Source organism: Belonocnema kinseyi, chromosome 10 (genome assembly GCF_010883055.1).
Source record: "Belonocnema kinseyi isolate 2016_QV_RU_SX_M_011 chromosome 10, B_treatae_v1, whole genome shotgun sequence".
Classification (NCBI taxonomy): Eukaryota; Metazoa; Arthropoda; class Insecta; order Hymenoptera; family Cynipidae; genus Belonocnema; species Belonocnema kinseyi.
The window spans coordinates 80347739-80365218 of NC_046666.1; the positions used below are offsets into that span (position 1 = coordinate 80347739).

The 17480-nt window shown below is 34.6% G+C and overlaps 1 protein-coding gene across 1 annotated transcript in view; it reads left to right on the plus strand.

The window, feature by feature from the left end:
• Positions 1-5045, plus strand: part of LOC117181724 (protein lozenge-like) — a 94948-nt gene extending 89903 nt beyond the window's left edge. Inside the window, exons 5-6 of the mRNA XM_033374671.1 lie at positions 3154-3321; positions 4037-5045. Coding sequence (XP_033230562.1) covers positions 3154-3321; positions 4037-4491 — 623 coding nt within the window. The 3' untranslated portion in view covers positions 4492-5045. The remainder of the gene's footprint in view (positions 1-3153; positions 3322-4036) is intronic.
• The last annotated feature ends 12435 nt before the right edge of the window (positions 5046-17480 follow it).

Consider the following 17480-nt stretch of genomic DNA (forward strand, 5'->3'; position numbering starts at 1 on the left):
TTACATGGACGATCTTAAGATCTATGCTAAAAACAGAGAGCAACTGCATCTAGCTCTGGGGATTGTCGAACGATATACTAAGGAAATTGGAATGTAATTTGGATTAGACAAATGCGCCAAGGTTTATTTGAAGCGGGGAAAACTTAATGGCATCCCTGAAGATCCTAAGCTCGTTGATAGAAGCGTTATACGACACCTTTGCGCTGGAGAGACTTATACATACCTGGGCGTGCCACAGAGCCGCATTCAGGATGTCACATCTATAAAGGACACTCTCCGAAGCAGATACAAACATCTCATCTGGCAGATTTGGTCTTCCGAACTGTCGGCGAGGAACAAAGTATCTGCAACAAACATGATTGCCGTTCCGGTAGTACTCTATTCATTTGAAGTAGTTCCATGGACGAAGAACGAGTTCAGATCCCTTGATATCGGGACAAAAAAGGTCATGCACATGAACAAAAGCATGCATCTTAAGTATTCCGTTCAGCGACTATACATCTCACGCCGTCAAGGTGGTCGCGGAATATTGAGTCTTGAATGTCTTCACAATAGGATTATTCTGGGTACAACACATAGAGTTGCGGTAGAAGGCGGTAGTCCTTGGGTCGCTCCGTGTTCTTAGGGTGCATGAGGCTTTTGTTGGATCGTCGTATCGATTCCATTACAGACTGTAACCACCTATCTCACGGTCTTGAGACATGGTTGTGGCTGAAGTAAGTTTTACCGCGATTTCGCTGGGAGCGGGTGCAATTTTACAGATTAGCACCCGCTCCCGGCGAAATCCTGCGGTTGTCCTTATAACAAATTTTTAATTATATATATATAATCCCACAATTATGATTTTGACTTATATATAATGTAATATAAAAGTGTACATCAACTTCTAAAAAATTCCCATCTTTGATTTGAATGAAAATTGTTATTAAAAAATCATTTTTCCCTGAAGCTAATAAAAAACAAAATTGGTACTTTTAAACAACTAATTCATAAATAAATCATAATGGTCATTCTCAACTGATACTTATGTTGTATTTATTAATACTCTTTAATTAAAAATGTAAAATACTTCAACATGAAATATAATAAATAAATCATGAACCTCATTTCACCTTCGTTTCATTAATCTCCTGTTTATTATTCACAAAGACAAAGTTAAATATAAAAAAGGATTCATGTACGCAGATTTCAAGGTTTGCTTTCAGTGAATATTCTATCAGCAGAAATGGTAATTAACAATATTTTATTACTGTTCCAACTTCCTATGAGCTACTGATACTTACTTTCTTAGAATTCAATTTTTAATATTAATCTTCTCAGTGGCTAAACATTTCAGAAGCAGGATCTATGATAAAAAAATCGTCATTCACATTTTCAGTGAAGTTTTACTAGAGCACGTAGCACGTAAAGAAGTAATCTTCAAAAAAAAAAAATGAATCACACTTGATAAATGATTTGAAAAGTAATACTATTCTTAAAACTTGATAAAAATGGTTTGAAATACTAAATGAGTCACATAAAATGGAATTTCTTATTATTATCTTTATCACGAGAAAAGTCAGTTTCGTGAACGATTGAGACATTTTTACTCGCTTCTACCTCGCTTTGTTTTCAGTGCCGAAAAAGATTGAGTGTGGTCGTTAACCATTTAATTTCCTACCGTTACAATATCTATAAACTTTTCAAATTTTAATTTCCAATTACTGTATTTTTCTCATAACCTTATTAAAATAAATGGTTCTTAAATAAATAATATATTATCCATAAAAAATCGGTTTCTTAAGTCACTTCCTCTGTGACTTCCGGTTCACGTAATTTTCAGAGAATTAATTCACTTTTGTTAAATTGACATACTACTTACTTGCTTCCAATATTTAATCCAATATTTAATTTACGTCATAAGAAGGATAACAATCGTTATAAATTTTTAGTGACAATTCATTGCAATTCTATAAATACCTTCAGTTTCGCTAAAAGGTGGTGCATATTTTCTGAAATTTTTACTACAAAATTCCTATTATTGTAGAACTTATGGCAAGTTGAGCGCAAGAAATTCGTATTTTGCGATTGCAGAAAAAGGTAACATTTTCGTTGATTCTTTCTAAAACTAATAAAGTCGTCAGATTTATTTATAGAACTGAGAATATGCGCAATACAATTTCCTATTGAGATGTATCCTTACAAAATTAAAATTTCATCACCAGCAGTTCAAATGCTTTAATTTTGTTTAAATTGATTGTTCTTTTTAATCAGATAAATATGACAAGAAAGAGTAATTGTTGAGACATTTTTAGTTTATTGCAAGAAAAAAATCAGCCTATTCATATAAAAGTGGCCAAAATGTACTTATGCTTATAAAAGTTTTTAAAGTAATTAAGTTTGCTTCTCTTTTGGCAAAGTGTTATAGCAAAAAGTCATTGGAAATACATTTTTAGTTGATCATTTTAAACAACATCACGTCAAGGTATCACTGGCGAGACATTTTTGATTGATTTTGCAAAAAACTGCGCCTATTCATTTCAGCAGACGAAAACTGTATATTTGTTTATAAAAATTGTTCGAATAATTGCCAAAATCAGTTATTCTTAACTAAACGCAATGAAGCATTAACTTATCTCATATTTTATATAAAAACGATAAATTTATTGCTAGATTGTTAATTCACCGACTTATGTTCTTCTTTATCCAATTAGAAGATCTGAAAAAATCACATTTGATAAGTTAAGAAAAAAAGTCTATTTTGTTGAAAAAATAACAAAAAATTTGGTTAAAGTGTATTTCCTGCACCGACTCGTTATATGAGCAAACCTTACGGTCATTGAAAAAATCAATATTCATTGCAGATTGGTTTGTAGACAGACTTCTGTCCACCAAAAGTGCTTTGGCCACACTTTGCTACGGTTTAGTTTTTATTTTTAGCCAATTAAATTCAAAAGTTATTTTATTGACAAATAAAGGAGGTTAAAGAATGTGATTTAGTTTTTGTTTGACGCACCCTAATACACACTGTTCGTTGAAGTTTCTCTCGTTAGGATGAGATTATTCATTACACAAAATAATTTACTAATCTTTTCAAGTAAACAAAATTGTATAATATTATATTTAATTGAGTTATAAAACTTTTATTTCATAATTAAATAAATCTGATTTCAGATACAAGTACAAGCGCGACGGACTGGTCGTATACGCCAGCCGCACCATCTTATCCAGCACCTCCAGGAAGTGGTGGTTCCTATTCACCAATTCCAGGTGGAGCATTTTCGTACCCTGGAGAGTCCCTTGCCCATCATCCTACCACTGAACCAGTACCTTTACCCTCTGGTGAGTTTAAAAATTAAACGATCGAATTTTATTAAATGGTATCGAAGCTCTAAAAAATGCTTTTGATTGAAAATGAGTATTTCTGGAATCTATTTCCTGATTTCCAAATGCGGAAATTTAATAATACAAAATTTATGATTTACTTTTTTCCATATGTTAGGAGAATTGATATTAAATAAATTGGATTAGAGTTTCAGACGTGTAGTCTGACCATTTTTTTTCTTAGTGTAAAACTACACTCGTCAAATTTGATTTGCCTTCCGCAAGACGAGAATTTAATTTATATATTTATTTTGAATCCTTGGGACTACATCTTTTGATGTAGAAAACCAATAACCGCATTTATTCCATTTGTTAAGGAAATTAGCAGTTTCAGAAAAATTATTTTTTCAATTTAAAAGTCTTTTTTTATTAAGATAAACCAATAGAAAAGAAATGTATTCCATATAGTAATGATGCAATAATTATGTGCACATTTGATTCTTTGAATGATGATAGCCATGTCAATAAAAGAAAACAACTGTTATTTTTTAATTAAATTTTGTTATTGTATCTCCACATAGCTTTTTTATATAATTATTTGCTTTTTATCAAAAGTTTTTTTTTAACTTCTAGAAAGTAACGTATTTATCTCGGTATTTATTTAATATTATTTTGATTGTAGACTTCATTTTAAATGCGGACACATTCTTCAAACAAATATACTTTTTTGTAGTCCTTCCATCGGATGGTCAGCTGGATGCCTATACTCCAAATTGTGTGTCCATGTACCCTGGTCATGGAGCATCAACGACCACGTTACCCTTAGTGCCGGGAAAACACACTGAATCGGAAATCTTTTCCAGTGGAGGAACGGGAAGTGTCAGTCCAGGATATCACTACGGTTCATGGACTCCAGGTCCAGCAACTCCCGTTCCAGTACCTTCCCACAACTACAATCCAAACTACCAACTACCAAACTACGCTGCGCAAAACTATATGAGCCCAGCTCCAATGAGTTTATATCATCAGGTCTACAGTACTGTCAACCAAAATCAAATTCACCTTCACCTTGGCGGGGACGAAGTCACAATCGCTAGTGGAAATCTTACTATTAGTAGCAACAGACTTGAAATTGGTGTTATGGGAGAAGAAAATGAGCACAGAAATGATGTTTGGAGACCTTACTGAAGTTTTGAAAATGGTTAAAGAGAGCCTGTCTTCATTCAATCGCAGGAAGGCTGAAATATTTTAGAAGGAGAATTAAAAATGAAGTCTATTTAGAAAGGCTTCAAATTTCAAAGACTAAGGATCCCTGAATCCAGTATCTAGAATCAATTTTTTAATTTCAAGGAATTTGAACTCTCACCCCCTCATTGTTTCTACATAGAACTTCAGACTTTTAAGGAAAAGTGTAGGCGAGTGAACCAGTGATAAAATTGATTAAATGATGAACCAATTATAAAAATTGTGGTCAGTGTGATATGAAAATATGTAAATTTTGTTGTAAGGGGAGGAAACTAAAAGTATCACCTCTTTGTTAGATCTCATTACTTGATTAAAAAAAGTGCGTAGTGTGATTTTTTCAATCAACTGGGACACTTTGTCATGAGTGAAGGAGGAGGCTTTAAAAGTAGGTAAACTGAGATGAGTCTTGTCAAGATTCGATTTTATGATTATCTCAACTCTTGGCAAAGAAATGATATATTGTTGTACATACGCAGATATTTTCCATGAAATAAAATCTTGCCGAATTCGTTCTTTACGTCTTCGTTTCACAATCTGATATTCTCGTTATTCTTTCCAAATTCCAAATTCTACCAAAAACTGAAAGATGAAAACCTAAACAAATTATTGCATGGATTAGAAATCAAAATCGGATTTTCATATTTATTAGCTATGTCAACTGACCTTCAACATCTGAACTGAGGTTTTCTTAAATTATTCCAGGGAAGAAAATTCCACGTGGTCGATGTAAAAGTAAGATCAGAAATAAGGAAGAAATTTTTTTAAAACTCGTTTCTCTAAACTGTCCTCAAACACAACATTCACTCTAGAAGTTATAAAGAAATTTTAATTAAAGTTTCTTATTATTTTCGAAATACTTTTAGTTATTCTTTAAATAACATTGCAAAAAATGCATTTTTTGCTATTTACTGAGTTTGTAATGTGCTACACCGTGTTTGAAATATTCGGATACCGAAAGAAGACTATCATATTATATTGATAATAATAAACTACATTTTTCATCTAACATATTCCGTTCGCAGAATAAAGTTAGTTCGTAATTATTATTTTGTTGTTTTTTATATTTTTTTATTTTGAGATTGGTTTTCTATCTATTAATTTTGTATATCTGAGACAAATAGTCACTCTGACAATAACTTAAATCAGTCTTAACAATAACAAAATTGTTGCATAATAAGTTCTAAGGTTCTAATTTCGTGAGTTTTGAGGTGTAAACGCCACAAGTAAGAATTTTCCGCATAAAAATACAATCCTTAAATATGTTTAAGTAAATTTGGACAGCGCTTGTTGTGGACCTCAAATTAGTTTTTTCATACAACTAGTGCACATGGGTAAACAAGATTCACTTATATTGCCGGTAGCTATGAATCACGAAACGTGGAGAATAGCTTAACATCTAAGATCGCAAAGGCGTTTTGTTTGCTTAAGCTTTTAATATGTCAAATAATAACTTGATCGGGTCGAAAATTATTCTTTGTAATAAAAAATAACACAGCCACAAAAAAAAGTCTGGTACTTTTGACGAGACACATGTATTCCTATGTACTTGATCCACTGAATCCAAATCGGAGGTCAAAATAACACCTTTCACGATTGGTTTTCGACTTAACCTCAGAAACTCGTATTTTGGAGTATATATGATGAAAAAATATGTTTTTTTGCTGCAAATCTTACTGCAATTTTTTTTACTGCGAATCTTTGCAAAATTTTTTTAAAGCCAAATCTGCATAGTAACGAACAAATCTGTTACATGATTCCAAGAACATACTGTATTGCAACAATTTGCTCTTCGAGAAGTCTTTCGCATTATATTTATCGTAAGTAAGCTTACTGCGTTTCTTCTGAACTATGAGTTCTGAGCCTCTTGTGTTATGATTCAATCATAAATCTTCGGACTGGAGTGTCAATCCATTTGCATCCATTGAATTCACTGAAATGTTAAGTTTCAATAGCTGCCACTGCGCTAGGTACTGGAAGTGATGACAACTGCTCTGAAAAGAGATGTGTAGAATGATTCACCTTGCAGCCTAGTCAGTAACGAAGCCAGCGAAGGCGTGCTGCCCTGCAGGGGGGCGTTGAGGTGTGAGAATGAAGATGTAGTGTGTCTGGCGATGAGTTGACATTGTCCTCATCGAAGCCGGAAAGCCCTCATACTTAGCCATGGGGAGGTATGAGGGTTATCTCCCCCAGGATGGTGGACTCACCTGCGATCGGGCTAGATATATTTAACTTGCGGGGATTCAAGTTACCATGGCTTCCAGAACAAAAAACTTGAAAAAACCCATAGTTCTGAAAAAAATCAGAATCCATTTTGTTACATTTGCGAAAAATATGAAATCCCAAAATATCGGAAGAACATTACTGGGAAAATTTGGGACATGTATGCAAAATACTTCAACATTAGGTTTCCAGAACGAGATGAAAGCTGGGCTCATCATATAATATGTTCTGCTTGCAATTTAATGTTGTGCAAATGCGAAGAAAGTAAAAACAATGCAAGCTTGAAGTTTATTGTGCCAGCAATTTGGGAAAAACCGCAAAATAAAATGGCTTGTTACTTCGGGAATAGGTCCCCAAATGGAAAAACCTGCAGACATTTCAGTAGACGCTGGATCTATTTTACAAGCAGTAGTACAGATTCCAACATTGAATGTGAAACATCTGATGACGAGTACACTACATATGACACAACAACGAGACATTCAGAGAGGTGGTTCCAAAAGGAATTGAATGACTTATAGTGCATTCGTTTATCCTGCATTGGTGTACTCCAAGAGCACTCCGATTGCTTTGTCTTACTTCTTCTTACTTCTTCCGTTTTACTCCGACCTGCTTCGGTGCAGATCAGAGTACACAAGTGCAGTATAACCGAATACGCTATTAATTCGAGATTTGGGATTATCTAAAGAAGGCGCTGAACACCTTGCTTTAGCTTTAAAAAAAAGAAAATGTAGAAAAAGGCACAAAGTCAAATGTTTATCGAAACAGAGAACAGAATTTTCGGAAATACGTTTATTTTGATCGAGAACTGTCTTTAGTCTATTGCACGAATGTTAATGGACTTACAAATGAATTAAAACCAGGAGTTCGGAAAGATGGAGAATGGAGACTATTTATAGACTCCTCCAAACGAAGACTGAAGGCTGTCTAATGCACAATAGAAACGAGTATGCATCGATACCAATGTGTCATTCAACAAAACTCAATCAAAATTAGAGTAATATGAACATCGTCTTGAAAAAATCAAGTACGAACAACATAAATGACAAATTTGTGGAGATTTTAAAGTTCTTACGATGCTTCTGGGGTAACAATCAGGAAATACGAAGTGTCTTTGTTTATTGTGCCTATGGGACAGCCGAGAACGTGGTAATCATTATAGGAAAAAAATTTGGCCGACAAGAATGTTACTGGGTTGCGGATGCAGAAACGTCATTAATGAGCCATTAGTGGAGCCATCAAAATCCTTCTTCCACCTCTACACATGAAGTTGGATCTAAAAACAATTTGTAAAAGCACTAAATAAAGAAGAACAATGTTGTCAGTATATAGTGTCTCAGTTTTCCCAATTGTCCGATGCTAAGTTAAAAGAAGGAATATTTGATGGACCTCAAATTCAAAAACTCTTGAAAGACGAGGTTTTTGTCACTAAAATTGACTTTGACTTAAAAAAACGCATGGCTTAATTACAAAAACGTCGTTGAACAATTTCTCGGAAATGTTAAAAGGCCAGAATGGAAAAAACAGGTCTTGAGAATGGTCGATAGTATCAATAAACTGAATTTTTCGATGAGTTTGAAACTACAGTTCACGGATTTACATGTGGATTACTTCCCTGAAAACCTTGAGGACTACAGTGAAGAACAGCGCCTCTACGAAGATCTTTCGAATCCAAAAGAGGGCGCTGTAATAAGGACAAATAGCTGTTCTTCCATCGAAAGTCAGTTGTATTCATAATCATTTATAAAATCCACGTCATCTAGGGACTATATATTCAAAGGCTAGAGATTTCACTAATTCATCAGTAAACAAATTTGCTACTGAGGAATAAGTGAGAATCTGCGGATTTTGATTCAGGGAGTACATTATTGCAAAACAAACGCTACACAGCAAAAAAAGTAGTTAATTTATGTTGAAAATTCGGCTTATTTTAAGGTGTCACAAAAAGAAGCACAGGCAATCTGAAATTCAGAATTACATCTAAATATTAAAATGGGCGACCTGAATGCAGGTATGCTCGCTCTTCAATTAAGAATATATGTATACTGAAAGCTAATGTAACCTTAAGTTAATACTATATCATAACTGAAATTAAGGGTAATATTCTAACTAAAAACCAGAAATTCCTCACGCCTTACCGACACTCATCAGCTGTTCTTATATAGTTATTCGTTTTAGAAAATATACAAGTTGGGTTCTAGCTTGCAAGAAAATACAGAAATAGTAAGAAAATTAGAAAAAACGGTATAAAGGGGGCGGGCGCGCTCCAAAATCTTCGGAAAATTGAGATCCATAATGTATTGAAAGGACGCTCACGTTGCGAAGTAAAAACTTTCGTAATAATTAAATTATTTTGATGGGTTTAATTATCCAAATATTGGCTAAAAACTGGAACTGATTTTGCTGCAGCCCTTTTTTAAATCCGTTAAACTAAAAACCCACGAATTTTGGAAAAATAGTATCATAGCCGACACTGACCATAACGCGACATGGAGTATTGGAGTAGGACGCGACTAGGATAAATGGTCACGAGCTGTATAGTAGCACAAGCGTTCTGTAACAACATGCAAGGTTGTACGAACCTGAAATTTAGGAAGGTGTATTCCTTCATTTGAGGTAAAGAAAGCCTTACAGTTTATTTCAGGTTACCTTCAACTTACCTTCAGAACTGAATATTGAAATCCAGGAGTATATTTGACTAATTTCATTAGAAAAAAGCTGATTTCTGATTTAAGATAAGTTAGTGCTTGATTCTAGATAGTTTGCACACTTAGATTAAGTTACTTTCTTAATTCAAGTTAAATCTGAAATTAAGTCAAATATAACTTTAAGTATTCATTTTTACTGTGTAACTTGACTTACGTATCGAATGCGATGCCTGGAAGTATGGAAATCTAAGTTTGTAATGCAAAACACCGCTAAGACAATTTTTTTTAAAGTTATGTTCCAGATTTTCTAGTACTAGACTTTTTTTGTGTGCCTGTGTAATTTTTGTTTCATAAAATTAAGTAAAATCTTCATTTAGTACCTTCTCGTTCAAGAAACATCGGTCACGATTATAGGGACGTTTTAAAAGCATAGTTGCTCGAGTAAGCATGACCGGTCACGAAGACTAGGACGACTCTTTCAAAATTATATTTTCATATTTCATTACAAATAATAATTTCATTCATTTCAAAAAGGCGTGAAATGAAGTCGGAGAACTGACTTGTTACTGTGAGCAGTAATCGTAATATAAATTATAGCGCATTCGTGTATCCTGCACTGATATACTTCAAGAGCACTCCATTCGCTCCTTCTTACTTCTTCCTTCTCACTCCGACCTGCTTCGGTGCAGATCGGAGTGCACCGGTGCATTTTGCAGTGAAATTAATATTTATTGAGTAGTTTTTCATGAGCTAAAATTAGTCTATACTGCATAATATAAAGAAAAATGTGTAATAGATATACAATTATTGATAGTTTGAATATTTTGACAACCTAAACAGAACCTTGGTCGAAACTACATGCGGTTGGTCAAACATTGGCCCGAGTATGAGCAGATCGTCGGATAAACTCTGGTTAATTGTTACAAAAAGACCATGAAAGTGCAGTAGGCCCGCCTGTGGTCAAGAGTTGGCCCGTCCGTCGACGTCACATGTGCCCGTAACATTGGGTGCACACAACCTACTTCATTTCGATAGATTTGCTTTCGGTCACAGTTAATCTGCTTGTATTATTGTGAGGTCGAATTGGTGTGTTACTCGTAGAAATTTATAAATATTCAAAATAAACCATTAAAAAATCTTAAGCGAAAATAGGAACGTTTGAGGGTAAACATTTATTATTTAGATAGCTTTTAAATGATCAAATTCAGTTTTAAATAAACAAAAATGAAAAAACGTTTTTAATTTGTGACACAATATCATAATTAAAAATGTCAAAATGAAACATTCAAAATTATTAATTGAATACTGATACATATTCAAAATGTATCTATTTTAATATATAATAAAGCTAATTTTAAATCCTGCAAAATTTAAAAATTCCAAAAAAGGATCGAACACTGAATATTTTGAAAGTATTTGTAGATTTGTTTAAAAAATCATTAAATCTATAAAGTAATTATAAATCTTGCTTATATTGTCATAAAGTTCCCAACTGAAAGGACTGGCATTGAGAAAAAAAAGAATTTTACTGCCGATAAATTCCCGAATAATAATGCATTTGTTTATTAAATTCGTTTTAAAAAAATAATATTAATCAACAAATTAGGTATGTTTCTAAATTTTGCTAATTTTGGTAAAAACAAAACAAATTTTTCTGTCGAAAAATTTCAGAATAATGCATTTGTTCATTAAATTTGTTTCTAATTTTAACAATAATAATCTCAAGAAAAATTTCTTAATCATTATGTGGTTTTATCGAAATTTCTCGGAATATAACTTAAAAAACGTAAAATTATTGGAAACTTGTAAAAAACATTCTTGCAATAAATAATTTGTTTATAAATTTTTTTATTATATAATATTGTAATATGTTTAAATAATGTGACTCTATACAACTTAGGCGATTTCAACAATCTTTCTGTTATTTAGAAACACCGGGAGCGTCAAACTATTTATCACACTTTTTGTAATCAAACTTCAAGTGCTTCGATAGCCAAGTGGTTATAGTGCGCGGTAAAATATACTAGTTTAGTTAGTTTGAGTAGGGTTCGAATCCTCGGCGAGTAAGATTTTTTAAAGCGTCAAAGCGTGCGATTATAAGTGTAAATAACCGTACGTGTGAATTATGTATTTAATAATGATAAAAAATGAAGATTATATAATAATAATTTAAAAATAACTTTTTTAAAAATTAATTTTCGTCGAAGATTGATCCGGCGTCATCTTAATAGTTAGTCCATATATGGGACCAAATGTCGGTCCGACGTGGAGAAGCCAAAGGCGGTTGACCGTTCTCATTTGGCTAGTTGGCCCGACCAGTGGCGTACAAAGTTGGACCGACCGTCCAACGGTTGGCCCGACCGTGAGCCCACTGTCACTTAACACCACTACTTTTCTCTTTCGGTTAATTTTTCGGTTATTTGACGCCTGCCCCGACTAGCAGCACTCGCACCGCTCGTGCTGCAAAAGTCAAATGTGCTTTCGACCAGGTATCAAGAAAAATAGTATACACCACGCATACTATTTATTATGATTAATTACTATAATGTCCATCAGACGTATTTCAACTCGGAGGTCTCAATCAATATAAATCTAATAATACATCTTTCTTTTAATTAAAGTATAGTTAAAATAAAATTACATTTTAAATAGACCTTCAAATCTTTGAAAACTAATTTCAAGAAAACTGAACCTTTTTTATAGAGACTGGGACAACGACTCACGATTACTAATAGTACATGGCAGAGTTGGAAATCATTATTACTAGGACATCGGTGCTTTTTTACATTTAATTGTTTATAAATAAAATATAATATTAAATAAAATATAAAAACCATTTTATAATATTCCAGGATGTGTAATGCTTCAATCAGTACCAATTATTTTTCGAATAATCCTTCCAAAGCAAATTTCTAAATATTTGAAGTAAATGAAATCTCTGATGGTCACGATTACTGGGACGCTTACCTTAGTATTTTGTAATTTTTTTACTTCATTTGTTTATACAAATTAAGTGGGTTGCAAGCAAGTTACTTGTGTTTTGTTGGCATTGATGTGTTTATCTACACCATGCATATTATGTTTACCTTCTAAAAAAACGTTGCGTATCCAATTGTAAATTTTAATGTGTAGCCGTCAAAATAAAAAATTTGCATCTTTCAAAATGTAAAAATGAAAAAAGAACATTTTGAAAATTTCTAAAAATGATTAGTGAATGAATATTTTTAAAGTAGCTTTCCAATTTTTTAAGCTCCATTCCACTACTTGGTTGTAAACTGCACTATTTTCTTCAAAATTCATTTTTTGTAGAGTAGTTATCATTTTAGTTGAATATTCATCTCTTTAGTTGAAAATTGAACAACTTAGATAAAAATTATTTTTTCTTTTTGTTACCGTTTTTTTACTGACAATTTAAGTATTCTATTTTTGGCGAAAAATTCATTTTTTAGTTGAAAATCAAACTATTTAATTGAAAGGTTATGTATTCTGTAGAAATTCCGCCTTTTTGTTAAAAGTTACTTTTTTTGACTGAAAATTTAACAACTTTGCAGAAAATGCAGGTCTTTTTGGTTGAATACTCAACTGTAGAAAATTCAATCGACGAATTTTCTACGAAATTCAACTGTTGAATTTTCAAATACACTAAGAATTTCAAAATGAAAATTAATTAGTTTCATCCGCAAGCGAAGCGAAAATACTCGTTTTCGCTCCGTTGGAGAGGAGCGAAACTAAGCGAATCCACGCCTGTAGTAAACCCCCCCTCAGGGGCTCTGTCCCTGGACCCTGCTGGGGGGCTCCGCCCTCCAGACTCCCCTATTGTCCTCATAGAATCGAAGTTGCTAATATTTTCCAGTTCATACTGATCCAGTAATCAATGTTTGCAAAGTTACGATTCCCGATTTGTATATTTGAAAACGCGAAAACTCGATTTAGCTCCGTTGTCGGACAAAATAATATGTGCTGGCGAAAGGCAGGGTAGGGAAGAAGGGTTGTTAGGGGAGAGTGTATCTTGGGCGATAGAGGCAATAGAGAAGTATCAGGAGCAGTAGGGAATGTAAAATGATGAAGAGAAAGGTGAAAAAGCAGTACAGGAAATGGAAGAAAGGAACCGAGAAAAGGGAGGAGTACGTAGAAATGAGGAAGGAGTTTGGGGCGATGTGTACGAAGAAAGAGCAGGAAAAGGAAAAAGAGCTAGAAGAGGAGTTGAGAAGTGTTAAGACAGAAGGGGATGTGTGGAAGATAATTAATATTAATAATTAATAAACGTGGGAGGTAGATGGAGAGGAGCTGAATGACAAGGAGATAGGGAAGCAGATAAGGAAGTTGAAAAAATCTGAGACAGCAGGGCTGGACGGTGTAGAGAACGAAGCGTGGCTGTTTGGCACTCAAGAGGTAAGGCAGAGGCTGAAGAAGGTAGGGAAAAAGTATGGAGGGGCAGGAATTCCCAAGAGGGTGAAGGGAGGGGTTGATCGTACCACTGTATAAGAAAGGGGAAAGGGAGAGGCAAGAAAATTAAAGAGGAATTACGCTTATGAATACTGCGTACAAAATATATGCGATAGTGTTGGCAGATAGGCTGCGCAAGAATGTTGAGGGGAAAAAAGTATTGCCGGAGACACAGTGAGACTTTAGGGAGGGAAGGAGTACTATTGACAATATTTACGTCTTGCAGCACGTGGCGGATAGAGAACTAACCAAAAAGGGTGCCAAAGTGAACGCGTTTTTTGTAGATCTAAAGGGCGCGTTCCCTTCGGTGGGTGGGGGGGAGGTTGTGGGAGGCAATGGAAGAAAGGGAAGTAAAGAAGGGCCTGATCAAGAGGGTAATCGAGGTTTACAAGAAGACGAAAGATAGGGTGAGAGGAGGAGAGGTAATCTCTGAGGGATTCAGGATGAATGGGGGTTGAGGCAAGGGTGCCCGCTTAGCCCAACGCTTTTTGCAATTTTGATCGCAGATATGGAAAGTAAGCTAGCGGCCGGAGTGGTAGGAGGAGTTAGGGTAGGAAGAGTCAGAATATGGTTACTCGCATATGCAGGTGACATATGGCTGCTAGCAAAGAGCGAAGAGGCTTTAAAAGAGATGATGAAAAGGTTGAGAAGATACTTGGAGAAAAATAGGTTAGATATAAATGCGGACAAGTCGAAGGTTATGGTATTCAGGAAAGGATGTGAGAGAGATAAGGAAGGGGAGTGGAAGTGAAAGGGAAAAGCCGCGCTGGAGGTGAAAGAGTTTGTGTACCTGGGCTTCCTGTTTCCAATGAATGGGGGAGTGGATGACCATATAAAAGAGAGGATGAGAAGGGCAAATGTGGTGATAAGGCAAGTGTGGGGTCTGGTGAAGAGGTTGTTCGCAGCTGATTTTGTAAGGAGAATGAAACTGTTTGATTCGCTAGTGATGAGTGTCCTATTTTACAGAGTGGAGGTGTGGGGTGGAAGGTAAGTGAGGAGGTAAATAGGATACAGGAGAGGTATGTAAGGTGGTATTGTCAGGAGGGAGACAGCAATAACGAGTTTAGAGATTTTAACTGGAAGTCGAGCGTATAAATATGAGGAGAAATTTATGGAAGAGGGGAGAAGTAAGCTGTTCAGGGAGTGTTGGTGGGAGAAGGAGAACAGACGTAGTGGTGCAAACATTGAGGTGAAAAGGAAAAGGTATTTTAGAACGAATGGATTGCAGATGGATGAAGTGAGAAGGATGCACGAGGAAGGAAGGAAGGTATATGAGCTGGATTAAAAGAATGGCATGAAGAAAGAGAAGGCAGAAGGAGAGAAGAGTATAAGAGAGTCAAGGTTTAACGGGAACTATTATTGTTATGCCAAGGGAGAGAGCGCAATATTTTGCGAGAAAGGAGAGCAAGGATGTCAGGAACTTATAGCGAGAATGAGATGCGGTTGCATGGAAAATTATAATAGGTTCTGGCTTTCTAGAGAGAAGAGAATGTGTGAATTGTGCGGGAAGGGGGATGCAAAAGTTGAGCACTGGTCGGTGGAATGTGAAGGGGTGGAAAGGAGTGGGATAAGCATAGAGATATTGTTGCATGAAAGGGGGGCAAAAAGCCAGTAGCATGGATAAAGGGGATGTTAGGTAAGATGGAGAAGAAGAGAAGGAAGGAAAAAGAGGAATGGAGAAGGAAAGATTGTGAATAGGAGAGGAAGTAGATGTAAGAAAACTGTAAATATTATAAATAGTAGTTAAGTATTAGGCGTTAGCCGCGGAGACAGAAGGTGACAATGTGAGACATAGCGAGGAAAAAGAGACATGCGTGCGAGGCGAGGTGCAGCGAGGAAAGTTAGGATATAGATGCAAGCCGATTATTTATAAGGTGTTTTTGTTCTTGGTGCTCAATGTACTAATACAACTCAAAACGTGAACATTTAAACAGTTTAAAATTTTCAAATCGTAAAAATTGAAAATTAATTGAAAAATTTCGAGAAAGCATTAATAATTACATTTTTTCAAGTAACTTTCCAATTTACTAAATTCCTTCAAACATTAATCTGCAAAAAAAGAATTTGCCGTAAAAATAAAACCTTGCAAGAACTATGCATTCAAAATTGACTTATTTTAAATTTGATAATTTATAGAAGTGAACATCTCCAACTCATTGTCTCGCGAGCTATTTGTTTTAAACGGATCAGGCTGCATAATTTAAATTTGGAATCAGATAATAATTATATTTTAACTATAAAACATGATTCTTCTCTAATGATCTTTCTATAATCACGAAAAAATTATAGGAAATCTACTATAGAAAAATAATTACAGGCCTACTCTTAATTTCCTACAATATTTTTTCATAAGTGCAATACAAAATGATTTCACAAATTAATAAAAATATATGACGCATTGATTATAAAATGGCCAAAAATGTTAGTAAACCTCAATATATCGCAAAACTCTCATTTCACTACTTAGAGGATGGTATTCGAGAAAGAACAAATGGATTTTAGGAGGATTATACTTATAAGTTATCACTGATACGTATTCATTGATTATTTTTCAAATATTTGTGAGGCATGTCTTTTTATTAACCGATTTTGTCAAGTTCATTAACATTAACCATGCCAACCAGATATTGGCCAACATACCGAAATGTTAACTATGCCCCAACTCTGTTTGCCCAAACTATTGCTACCTGAAGTCGACCGTACCAATAAAAAAATATGGCCCATGCTCCATCCCGGCTGCTGGTTCAATGTAAGCTATCAAGATCCGGCCAACGATGGCCACAAGAAGCTCGTATGCTCTTAATTTGCAAAGTAGATCGTCTATTGTCACCTACGATTTTTAAAGTATTGGTTGACCGATAACGAAAAGAGATTTAGCGCAGATGTTCAGGGTTCCAAGTCAGGCTACCCTGACCGGGCAGACCAACAGCCTACTTTCTAGTCAGGTATCTGCGAGCTTGGGAGACCATCCCTTGTTTCAGGGGTCCTTTGTTGGAAAATGGAAAAAAAATTAAGATTAAAAAATTCTTAATTTTGCAATTAGTGATTTGAAAGTAATATATTTGAAGTCTACATATTTTTCCGATTCCAAAGACATGTAATTTGTCTACTAAGGTTGAAAATTTGAGAAGTATTTAGTATTAAATTCAATATTAAGCTGAAGTTTGTTGATATTAAACTCCATCAAATATCTAACTTTTGTAGGCAAGTAATCATTGGAATCGAAAAAAATTCGTAGATGCTGATTATGCCATTTTCAAATCTATAGCTGAGAAATGAAAAGTTTTTAAACTTCCTTACTTTGACATGCCTGTAGACAAAAGACCATGAATAGACCAAATAGACCGAAAAGTAGTAAAAAAATTAAGTCGGGGCGGGCCTGACCATACTTGAGAACTGAGGAAAAAAGTTTACCGACCAGCAGGGTTGCGAAATGACGCGTCACTCGAGGTAAATTACCTAAATGAAGTAATTAATTAGAGGTAGTAATTTAAAGGTAGTAATTAATTTGAGGATTCTAGATACGAGGGTAGTTCAATAAGTCCTTAGAATGAAGTATAAAAACAATTTTTTTTGGGTAAATTTTTTTTTATTTTTCAACATAATCTCCTTGGAGCT